The sequence below is a fragment of the Alligator sinensis genome, unplaced genomic scaffold (genome assembly GCF_000455745.1).
Source record: "Alligator sinensis unplaced genomic scaffold, ASM45574v1 scaffold690_1, whole genome shotgun sequence".
Classification (NCBI taxonomy): Eukaryota; Metazoa; Chordata; order Crocodylia; family Alligatoridae; genus Alligator; species Alligator sinensis.
Window position 1 is genome coordinate 777,636 of NW_005842372.1, and position 12,664 is coordinate 790,299.

At 45.0% G+C, this 12,664-nt stretch overlaps 1 protein-coding gene across 4 annotated transcripts in view; it reads left to right on the forward strand.

Annotated features, from left to right (window-relative positions):
• Positions 1–12,664, forward strand: part of RALY (RALY heterogeneous nuclear ribonucleoprotein) — a 433,843-nt gene that overhangs the window by 406,010 nt on the left and 15,169 nt on the right. For all 4 annotated transcript variants that reach the window (XM_025210750.1, XM_025210751.1, XM_006029297.2 and 1 more), the window contains 3 exons: positions 3,737–3,784; positions 8,022–8,182; positions 11,720–11,833. In XM_025210750.1, coding sequence (XP_025066535.1) covers positions 3,737–3,784; positions 8,022–8,182; positions 11,720–11,833 — 323 coding nt within the window. The remainder of the gene's footprint in view (positions 1–3,736; positions 3,785–8,021; positions 8,183–11,719; positions 11,834–12,664) is intronic.

A 12,664-nucleotide genomic window follows, 5' to 3' on the forward strand; every position in this document is an offset into this window, starting at 1 on the left:
GGGGCATGTGGGCCTTGCGGGGGGGGGTGGCCCCTGCGGGGGCCATTTGACCCCTGTTAGTGGGCCATAGCCCCTGTGTGAGGGCCGTAACCCCTGTTGGGGGGTTGTAGCCTTGTGTGGGGGCCGTAGCCCCTATTGGGGGGCCACAACCTCTGTTGGGGGGCCATAGCACTTGTGTGGGGGCTGTAAGCCCTTTATGAGGCCATAGCCTCTGTTGGGGGGGCCATAGCCCCTGTGTGGGGGCCATAGCCCCTGTGGGAGGGCAGCAAAATATATATTCATGTTTCATGAATTCATGAAACATGTATTTAGGCTTCACTTTATTATTATGATAGAGACACTGGTAGGATTCCACATTGCTTTAACACTGTAGATATATCAATAAAATAGTGCCCAACTGATCACTTTCTCTGTCTCACTCTCTCTCTTTCTTTATAGTGGTCTTTTGTTTTAATTATGGAGGAACATGAATTTGGGGGTATTTTACAGAATGACTTTGGGATTTTTTTATCGGGGATTTTTCAGTTTTCCAATACAGAACATCAGAATTCCTGCTAGGGAGGCCAGTGGCAGGACCCTGCCTGCTCAGAGCTGGCACCTTGGACTCAGCTGGCTGTGGCTGACCTCCTGGCCAAATGAGGCCAGGAGAACGTACTTTGACAGTTCAAAGCAGGCCACCACACCTGGAACATCTTCCGGGCGATATCTGCCCAGATGCCCAGGCAGGGGGCACACATGGCAGTAGCGCCGCACTGAGACCAACTCTGCAGCCACAGCCCACTGACAGCTGACCCAGAGGGGCAGATGCCTCTACTGGCTGTGAAGTCCCCATCTGAGTCTGGCAGGTGCACAGCAGGTCACAGCCAGGCAGCAGCCCCCACTGCCAGACTGCTGCAGTGGGTAGAGGGTGGTGTCCCCAGGTACCAATTGGCTGGGCCCTAGAAGCTCCTAAGAGTGAGTAGCCCTGAGCTACTTGCCAGGGCAGAATTTTGTACTGATGGGGCCAGGACAGGGCAGCTTTTCATACTGCTGGGGACAGCACAGGTGCTGGCCCCAGGCTCTAGCTCCCCCTGGCTGCAGATCCAGGAGGAGCCAGGCAGGGCATTTTGCCCCAAGTGGCACAATTTGCTCCTCAATAAAGTGCATGTCCAAGCACGTGCGCTGAGGCAAAAAGTCCTGGCTCAAATTTGTACCACTTTTACTTGAGCTGCTGCAAGCGCACATGCTTGCATGTGTGGATGCGCCCAATGAGTTTAAACCACACTGTCTTGTTGCCTCAGGGACCAGTGAATTTCAGAAGAAAGTAGGTTTGGTTTGGATAAGCATTTAGAAATTCAAGGGTTTCACTAAAGGAATAAACCAGCAGTATAAACCAGGAGCCAGAGTGTATCTGCTTAGATGGGAAAGCCAGGCCTATAGTCCTCTTCTCTTATTACACATCTCTTTGTTGAGATGATATTTACCAGTTCCCTTAAAATAATGATTTGAGAATGTACAGAAGAACACGAAAACCTGTACAGGGCAGTGAAAGGAGAATGGATTAAAGGGCACTGGAAAACTGCCTTCAGCTATCTAGAGATGTTTACTCAGAGCTGGCCCTAAAAGGAGGAAGAGCCCCTTGAAACTGTCAGAGAGAGATTGAGAGAAGGAGGCAGGGCAGTGGCCACACAGAATATCAAAGAAGGTAATTATTATGTTTCTCCTTTGCACCATGCTATGCTAACCCAGCTCCTGGTGTGAGGAAAGTCAACCCAATCTGAATGGAAGTTTGAAGTAGATCACACTTGCACCAATTTTTACATGGATGTAATTCCATTGAGTTTCAAAGAGTTGCCTTGGCCTATCCCAGAGTGAGAGCAGGAGCTGCCTCTCATAGCTCATACCAAGAGTGATGGGAAAGATTTGGATTGTTTGCCTGACAAGAAATTATTTAAAGGCACCATGATGACACTACATGGAATGATGAATGGCTCAGAGAAGGCAGGTAGGTGTCTGTCTCCGTTTTCTCCAAGAACAAGAGGACATTTGATGATAATAAAAGGTAGAGAATTAAAACCTGATGATTTTTTTTCCTCTCAGTGAATAAATAGTCTGTGGAACTCACTGCTGCACAGGTCAAGAATTTAGTAAGCTTCAAAAAGATTTTGGATATTCATAGAGATAACAAGAATCTTAAGAAGAACCATAATAGTTAATTGCAATCAAAGGATACTAGGAGGAATAAACATGTTGGCCATGTACAGACATTACACTTTACCGGTATAAGTGATAGAAAATCAATCTATGCTCGTAACAACACAGACACACAGACTGGCTTAAAAATGACAGAACTCAGTCTAAGATTTGCCCCCCTCCACCCTCCCGCCCCACAAAGTGTGAATGTGTGTTCTATTTGCTACCAATCACAACTACACTACTTATAGAAAACTTTATAAGTCATATCAATTCCATCTCGGGCTTTCCGAATGTTTGTACCTAGCCTTTATGTGCCAAGGCATCAGCCAATCACTGTTAGAGGCCCAGATGACACCTATTCAGGACATGAGAAGCTGACTGTGCAGTTGTTACTCTTGTATAAAGTACTAAATGACTACGCAGTTACCCAAGTTACTGTGCAGTGGGTGCATCTGCACAAGATGCTATGGAGCAGTAGCAACAAGTTACTGCACAGAGCCCCCAACATGGCGTGGGGCAGTGAGGGACAGTGGGGATCACCCCCCTGCCTGGCAGCAGCTGGTGACTAGGGGCTTTTTTTAAAGAGCCAGGAGCTGGGGCCAAGCAGGGCAGCCCCCGCAGGGGGGGAGGGGGAGGGTACTAAGGGAAGCTGGGGGAGCAGGCAGGGGATGGGGCCTGGCAGGGGTCCCCTTATGGTGCCCTCTCCCCTCCTCCAGCCCCCCTTTCCCCTCCCCTACTTACCAGCATGGAGTCCAGGTCCAGCTACCTGCAGCAGCAAGCAGGGACTGCCTGAATCGCCGAAGCTCTCCGAATCTTTTCCAAATCTATTCGGAGAGCTTCGAATTGATTTAGATATTTTAATTGGTCTCCTGATTCAATTTGGATTCGGAGATTCAGCCACCAAATTGGGCCGAATCTCCTCCGAATCAAATCAGCACCCGAAGCTTCTCGAAGCACTACTGTGCAGTAGCTCATTGCTTATGCATAAGCTCATAAGCTTATGCATAAGCAAGTACTAAATGACTAAATGACTGTGCAGTAACAACAATGTATAGACATGGCCAGTAGTGCTGATTAATAGTTTTTTCATATCACTGACTGTACAGTATCCTGAGATTACTGTGCACTAGCGTCACGTCACGTTTTCTGCCATGTGACAATACTGCACAATAGTCTCATGCTACTGTGCAGTCAGAGTCTCGTTTAGACATGGCCAGGGTGGGTTTTCCTACATCTACCTGCCACAAGTTCTTAAACCTTCCTCTCAAGCAGCTGCTGTCAGATGCTGTTGAAAACAGGACATCGAATTAAACAGATCTAGTGTTTCCTGCCTTTCTGTCCTTGAGAACTGGCTTGATCTGACAGGTGATGGATTATAATCACATTGGTCAGACAATGCTTTAGCAACAATAAAGAATTAGTTTATTTAACTACATACAGTATTAGCTAATCATTGTCTCAGGAATGACCACTGGACAGCCAGAGAAGATGAATAGCAATAATGATAGCAATAAACTAATAATGATAATTTATCAGAGTTTCCCCTGTTTTGTCTCTACAGTGGTTATGACTTTGACTATGAATACTACAGAGATGACTTCTATGACAGGTAAGCAGAGGAGATAATGGTTAACAGAGCTTTATTCTGTGCATGCTGCTTCACACAAATTACAACCCCACAAGAGACACTATGAAAACAAGGCACTGCGGGAGAAGTGGGGTGTATAGCTGAGATCTAGGAAGACATGGAGAGTTATGGGGGAGGCCTTTGCATTAGTGAGGGAGGAGACTGAGATGAGCTAGAGGCAGCTATGATAGATAAGCAAAGAAGCAGGGAATGGGTGAAACAAGGAGCTCTCTCCATATGAATGTCACACAAGAGGGACACTGGCATGGAAAGACTGAAGAAAATGAGTACTACCTCTGTAACAGCCTCTCTAGATGTTTAGGTAAAGTCATGATAGGATCTCCCTTATGCCATGCCACATATGCATGGCAGGAGGCATAATTGTGGGATCCAGCATTAGATCTAATCATGCTGATCCCAGACTCCCCCTGAACCAACTAGCAAGCTCCCATGGCTGCAAGCCCCATGAACTGCAGGATTCCTGTCAGCTGATGGGGCTCCCAGCCATGGGGGCATAGCTATCATTCAATGTATTCCTTGCTGTATGTTTAAATGAAAGCTGGATAGAAAACAGCTATAAAGCTGTTACACATTTTTAAGCTCTAACTTTATTGTTGAATGGACTTCTGTATGGTGTGATATGTGTAGCCAATCTAAATTAATTGTGCGATTAACCAGTTAATTGCATACCTGTAATTAGTAGAGGGAGCCTTAGGGAACAACAAGCAGACCAACAAAGTATTTATTTGCCAAAAATGTAACTCTGGGTAACTAAAACTATTCACAAATTATTCATGAATAGTTTTGGGCAGCAGTGAAACATAATACGTTGGAAATATTGAAGTAAACTACATTGATATTCTCTAAATATTTCAATTAGGGGCACTTGTAATAAAAGTGAAGTTTATGGAAGCCTGGATTCAAAGAACAGGAGGGGAAGGATCCCCTGTTTCACAACAGCCCCACACCTTGGATACTCACCTAAATTTAGTTTTGCCTTCTGCCTGGGGGGCTTTGAACCCATATCACTCTCCTCTCAAATTGTCAAATCATCATGCTATTGGGTATTCTGGGAAGGATAGGTCTCACTCCTGATGGTGATTCTGATTAAATAAAATGTTTAAATATTCTTGAACCCAGATGCCCCACCTCCTGTGTTAGCATCCTAACCCACAAGCTACAAAGTCGCTTTAGCCCAAAGAATTTTTAAACACCTTATACAAGGTGCAACAACTTTACAAAGAAAAACTAGGGGCAGTACCCTAGAATATACTGTAGCATGATTGATAGGATATCAGATATCCTGGTGGAAGTTCAAATCCCCTTAGGAAGGAGAAGGAATTAAATTTAGGTCTTGAAATCTGGATGAGTCACTGAGCTGCTGAACAGAACAGGAAGCTTTTCCTTCTCTGAGTTTCCTTCATCATTCTAACCCTTTGCTTTCTTTGATTTTATTCAAAGTATCAGGCATTGAATTCAGGACCTGAAACAAAATGTTTCAATTCTTTCATTCTGGCAAGAAAAAAACAGCAGAAAAATTGGTTTTGTATCATCCAAGAAATTTTTGTTTTGTTTTTCAATTTGGCTGTTGAACTGGAAGACTGATTATTCCCAGAGTCCTACCAAATGCCTTTAACTTCCATTGACTTCATTTCCTCAGCAAATTATGGGTCCAGACCTCTGTGACTTCCAGAGCACAGCTGCTCAGCATATGACTCTGAGGGCGCCTTTTTTTATAACTGACGGTTCTGTGAACTCATGGTGACATTCTCCTGCACAGAGAGCCAAGGCAAGGCCTAGGCACTGACTATGTTTTATACAAGCCCTTAGAAGCTTAGAATCCTTGTGTGTGTGACAGGGCTTTCTACACCATCTCAAGCTGTCTCCCTTAAAGTGACACAGTTTATACCGTCACTCTGTTACAGATGACAGGTCAAAAATCTCCAAATTTCTCCATGCTCTATTTAAAATTAAATATGGTAGGGGGCCCCACATAACAATTCAACCCTGTTGATCTCTTAGTACTAAATTACAGCAGAGGGTACTAAACTACAGCTCTTACAATGTGATATGTGCAGATCAGTGACAGTTATTTAGTTTTATTAATTGACATATTTTAGTTAAGTGCAATTTCAGTACTTTCATTACTGTCATAATGAAAGTACTGTTTTTCAGGCATGCAACTGTGCTCCTGGGTGCTTGGCATAGTTCAAACACCCCAGTCTTCAACACACCAACACACTCTAGTTGTCAGTAGAGTGAATTTGGAGATGACTAACACAAAAAGATTTATTTTAAATATTTATTTAATTTAATTAATGAATTTAAAAAAGGAGGTCAGCAGAAGATTGATCTATGTCAGGCTCTGCAGCTACACCTGGTGTGCTAAAACATTCATTACCCAAAAAACCTGTGAATGACACTGCAAATTACCTGAAAGTATCAGTGAATTGTAGCTACACCTGGTGGGCAAGGGGGCTCAGGACATGTCATTTGGTGAGTTGATATGTATGTGACATGTACAGGTGACAGATTTTTTGTCCACAATGAGACAAATTGCCACAATCAGACTAAAATACATCAGAGGTGGTCTAAGTTGCCATGCTCCGGGACAGTTTGCCACAACAAAACTTCATGCATGTGTACATAGTGAAGCCATTATGCTAGCCAAATGGCAATTTTTTGGTCATGTTTACATGGCAAATTGTCACATGTACAAGCACCCTTAAGTAGCTCTTTAAAAGCAGCAGATCTGGGATAGGAGCTTTTTTCTCAATCTGTTTGTCCCCCTCTCACTGATTCCCCCAAAGTGTGTGTAATATTCACTCATGGGGCTTCAGTTGGAAGTAACTACCACCCCATCTTTCTCCTACCTCCCAGCAGAAGGTGGGAATTTCACCCTCACTTGTTAAGCTAAAAAGTTACCACCCCCAGAGAGGATAATACTGAGTTTGGGCATTAGTGGTCTCTGGACATATCTATATATCACCCTACATTGCCGTCATACAACGCACAACAGTGACGTAGTGATCATGTGAGTCTACATGTGACTGGCAGCTACCTCACTGTAGTGGCGTGCTCCCCCATTTTAGCACACTGCTACAGCAAAGTAGCAGCTAAAACTAACCATGTGCTATGAGCGTGGCACCTTACGGGCTGTTACTGTAGACATGCCCTCTTTTGACCAAAGCTGCAGACAGTAGCTCAGACTCCAGCTCATTTTCCTGGAGTTGAGGTTATTTTGCAGGGGACCAAGGGAAAAAAATTGTTTTGCCAGCAAAGACAAGCAGGAAGACCTCACAGACATATACCTGTTGAGTACACTGCTTCTACAGAGCAGGTTTCTTAGCTGCCTGTGCTGTAAAGTCTGGTCTCACTCCCCTTGCTCTGCCACCTGCCTTCTATTCCACCCTTGCTTTCTCTTCAAACTCCCTCTCACCTTGTATTTCCCCAAGAGCCCTGGGGGACACTTGTCATTCTTGGCTTGCTCATCTTTGCTGAAGCTAATGGCCATTAGTGTTGAAAAGGTTCCATTTGGCTGAAGGGCAATGGTTTGGAGGCAGACAGAAGGGTGAAGGGGTCCATGGCTGGATGCAGCCTTGATAAATGTCATGCTACATCCCTCTGCTTACATCAGATCTTATAATGGCAGCAGACAGGCCAGTCCACAGAACATCTCACAGGACACATGTCCTTTCTGTGCTGCCAGCTCCAGTAAATCAGCTGTATGACTTGGAGTATAAATAGGGCAGGTGGGAAAATGGAACAGCGAGAGGACATGCAAGAGGAGGTGTTGGAGGGGATGGGAAAACCAAACCTCTTCTTCTAGGAACATATTCCAAGGTCCTCAGTCTCTTCTGACAGCAAGCTCTTAGGGGGGATGTTTAAAAAGCATGCTCAATAAGGGATCATTGTGGATCATTAAGAATGACAGACTGTTGCATAATGTTGCCCTGTACAAGGACTGCCTACTAGAATAGCTGAAACTTTTACACTCAAACTTCATTTCAGAGGCCTCTTCCCTCTCTTCTACTGCAAATGGCATCATGTGGCAGCAGCAGCTGTTTGTATGTAGCAGCAGCAACCTCTAGTGGCATAACCTGTAAATCATTCCCCTTCATGGCTATTCCTAATGTGTTTGTTGCCTAAATTTTCTTTCATACTGAAAGTGCATCCTTCACTGTACTGTTTGCAGTCTGTAACCTGTTTTGACATACAGGCTTTTCGAGTATCGAGGCCGGGTCTCTCCTGTCCCCAGGGTGGTTCCTGTGAAGCGTCCACGAGTGACCATTCCTTTAGTGCGACGTGTAAAAGCAACACTGCCTGTCAAACTTTTTGCCAGGTCGGCCGTCATTGCAAACAGCTCTGCCAAATTAAAATGTGAGTATCTGTATGCACAGGAATGCCACATGCAATGTGTAGCTTGCAAAAGCACCATCACTTTCCTGTTATGCCCCAGTCACTATGAGGATGAGAGAGATAGACCATCCACCAAGAATTTCAAAGTGCTTGCTGAGCATTGACTGATTAGGTCTCAGAGCCCCATCAGGTGGGAGATGAAGGTCTTTATTGCCATGTTAGAGAAGGGGAAAACCAAGGGGCAAAAAAAGGGAAGTAATTGCCCAAGACCATTGAAAAAGTCACTGTTAGAACTAGGAATAGGACTGAGGTTTCCTACTCCCATATTCTATCCATGAGATCGTGCTTCCCCCTTAAATACACTATACCTGAAGTTGACATATAATTTAAGGTAATATATCTAAAGAGTATAGAGCAGAGATATTCCTCTGCTGGGCTACCAAGGACTATATCAGCAACCTTTAAGGTGCTCAGGGGTTCTGAATACTTAATGGAAAGCATTTTTAATGGTTAAAACCAACAACAAATAAACCTATGCCAAAGATTTGCTTGTATTTAAACTTCCCTGGCCAGAGTAACAGGGTGGGTCTTTAGTTGGTTCACCACTAGTGTGAACTTGCCACTGCTTGCTTATATAAATACCTGCAGTAATAAGAAGTGATTACCAGGGGCTGAGAGAGAACAGCACTAGAATACGAGAGAGAGGAGTTCTGTTCCTTATTCTACCCTTAGCCTGCTGAGCTTATATAAGTCATCACCTACTATGGGTGTCAGCTGCCCCATCTGTCAAATGACGATAAAGCCACTAGCTAAACCTGTGTCATCTGAACTCTAGATGAAATAGAGTGGGTTGATAGTGGAGCCATTCTAATTCAACCTTGGCTGCTCCTATCATTCATGCTCAGAAGGTTTGGTCTCTCCTCACTTCCCAGTCCAGCTTCCTGAATGAAACCTCATTCTTCTAGGACTTTGTTACCTTTATACACTATACATGGCAACATTTACTCATAAGTCCTTTTACAGTCTTAAAGTTAAGCTAATCTTCCAGACACACCATGTGGGGGTGCATTGACCTGACATTATTTTAAATCATATAATTTATTTTTATTTGCCATTTTACAAAATGCAGTAATTGGCAACAGTCAAATTATGGGCAAGGTAGCTGTTCCCTTTTCCCACTGATGTCACCAGTGCCTGGTTTTCTCTCTCAGTTCTCTGTGCAGAGTCTGTGACTGGTTCCAGTCTGATGAGCAGCCTATCCTATCCAATTTTAGTTATAGCCCTGGTAATTTCCAGGGCTCTAGACCTGCAGGCCTAAGATTTGACTTTTAGAAGGTTCCTGAAAACTTGGGTATGGGCAACACCAGCTACATTCCCCTCTCCAGTTGGCCCAAGCAGTCAAAGCAGCCCAAGAATATTTAGGAACGGGAGTTAATTTGTTCCTAGAGGCATGACAGTGCTGCTGCTCCTCAGCTGCTGGGAATGGGGAAGTAGTTGAGCCTTCTGTCAGGGTTTCTCAGCATGTCAGCTTCAGGCCAACTCCAGTTATTTCTAACCATTAGGCCAGTGCGAGTCGGCAGTGATCTGATCCAGCTTCAGATCTGGCCACTTCAGATGGCCACAATCTGATCTGGAGCTCCAGAAAGGGTTTCCGACTCCATCCGGCTGAAGCAGTTCTGAAGCTTCAGAGCCGCCTCGGCAATCTGGCCATAGGGTATAATGGGGAATCAATGAAATATCTATAACTTTGTTGTTTTTTGTCTAATTTGGATTAAACTTACAGAAATGGTAGCCTCTGCTGAGAGCATGAAACCTGCCAAGTTTCAAGAAGATCGATGCAGGGGTTTTGTGGGAACTGTACCCCAAATTCTTGACAGCCAAACTCCTGTCACGCCTGTGTTACAACACGGGGGTTAAAACTGCAGGGGTGGTAGCTCTTAGTGAGGCCACAAAGCCTGCCAAGTTTCAAGGAGACTGGTGCAGGGGTTTGGGGGGAACTGCCCCTCAAACTGCGGACAAGCAAAACTCATGCCATGGGTGACACTGCGTGTTAAGGCGCAGTGGGGTGACAGCTGCAGGGGTGGTGGCCCCTGCTGAGGCCATGATGCCTGCCAGCTGTGGAGGAGACCAGGGCAGGGGGGCTCTGGGGCCCTGCACCCCTAGCTGCTGACACGCAAAACTGGTGCCAAGACTGTGTCTGTCTTGGTGCAGTTGATTGTCTGTATTGAGTCTTTCCTCTCCTTAGCCTGGTTTTGTAGGTGCTAATTGATGCTCGTTAAGTCGTTATGTAGTAGCTAGGTCCTATGTATTGAGCTGGTCCCTGCGTCCCTGGTCCCTGAGTGAATCATGAGTGATTGATTGGTAACTGGTAACAGGCATGTTAGCAGCCAGGACTGCAGCAGTGTCTCCCCTCCCCAAAGACAGACACAGTCAGTCCCACAAGCACCCATGGCATGAGTTTTGCTTGTCCGCACCTTGAGGGGCAGTTCCCCCCAAACCCCTGCACCGATCTCCTTGAAACTTGGCAGGCTTTGTGGCCTCAGTAAGAGCTACCACCCCTGCAGTTTTGATCCCTCTGTGTTGTAACGTAGACATGACAGGAGTTTTGCTTTCAATAATTTGGGGTACAGTTGCCCCCAAACCCCTGCACTGATCTTCTTGAAACTTGGCAGGCTGTGTGGCCTCAGTAAGAGCCACCAACCCTGCAGTTTTCACCCTGCTATGTTGTAATACCTAGACGTGACATGAGTTTTGCTTTCACAAATTTGGGGTGCAGTTCCCCCCACACCCCTCTACTGATCTTCTTTAAGATTGGTAGACTTCATTATCTCTGCAGAGTCTATCACTCCTGAAAATTTCATCCAAATCGGACAAAAAACAAAAACGTTATAGATATTTTATTGTTTCCCCATGGCCGGATCTCCAAGGTGGCTCCAAACCTCTTCGGGAAGCCGAACGAGGCAGCGCTTCGCCTCGGATGTGCTGCTTCGGACCCCAAAGCGTCCAAAGCTTCTCCGGATCTGAAGCTCTGCCCAAAGCCTCGCACAGCCCTACTAACCATCTCCCTGAGCATTCCCCTATCTGTACTGCGTGGACAATGGGATTGGTCAGTAAGCAGCAGCAGAAATTGAATCATGTCAGGGAGGAAGGCCAGATGATGGAGGGTTCTCCCGGGGGTGTGAAGGGGAAATGGGCTCGTCTCAATAATCCAGCCCAGTTGTAGCCCAGAAACCTCATGGGGCTTGCAGTCTGTAACCCTCTCAGTAGGCAAGGAAACTGTTGAGCTATCTCCCAGGAAATCCTATATGAGCAGTGCTTGACTCTTCAATCCTGTCTCTTCAGAACTGACTCCATATTAAAAATCCAGATTATCCACATTTCCTCATTCCCTATCCCGCATTTCTACAGCACTTCCCCAATCAAAGGTTTTATGGTGAGCACAATTACTCCTAGATTATTGAATATAATCAGTCCCTAATATGTAAGATGTTTGTTTGGACTAAGGCTTATCCCTCCCTCCCTCTCTCTCTGTCTCTCTCTGATGCACACAAATCCAAGTGAAATGCAGTGAACTGCAGACAATCAAAACTGAGCTGACACAGATCAAATCCAACATTGATGCTCTCCTGGGCAGATTGGAGCAGATTGCTGAAGAACAGAAAGCATCCACAGGTCAGTGGGCTACATACAAATGCCTTGCTGATGGCCCTGAGAGAGGGCAAGGAGTTCAGGTACAGAAAAGTCAATCTCAAAGACAGTCACACAGACCTTGTAGGGCTCACTTTAAGCATCTGGGGACTGTATTCTAGAACTGGCTGTTACTTTAAGGTATCAGACAAAAGTCCCATTGAGCAACATGGGGGAGCAACCTTCCATGCTGCTTTTACCATGCATCTATGTAGCACTTAGTTCTTGCTGGGTACAAAAATAAAGATAAGCCCATTAGGGGTTTTGTGCTTCAAAATTGGACTGTGTGTGTTAAAACTCAATCCATATTCATTTCAAAGTTGTTCTATTTTAAGAGCCCCTAACAACTATGAAACAATGAAACAGGAAAAAAAATGAACCACCATGCTTTTCATACACACAAAACTGGACCATCTTCAAAAAATGACAAAACATGAAACATCTTGATTTTGAAATCTTCAGTGTTGCTGATCCTCAGGCTTTCAAAAGTATATGGCAAGTCCATGAAATAGTGAGATTGCCTTTAAAACTATGACATTTTTGTTAAATGCGCACACACACACTTTTTAATGTGCTTTCTGGCTTCAAGGCCAGATGTTTTCAAAGCATTTAAGAACCTGATGATACCAGCAGGCAACTGGGTGGATGCACCTAGCTCCCGATTGCATAACTAGTGATTCCTGGAATTAGACTTTGGAATAGAACGCCAAATACCAGAAGCCTCATGATAAAACTGTGAGCGTTGTCAACACTAAGTTACCCTTCCCAACATCCATACTGAATATGCCTAAGGTTTTTTGCATATAGTGCCTGCTG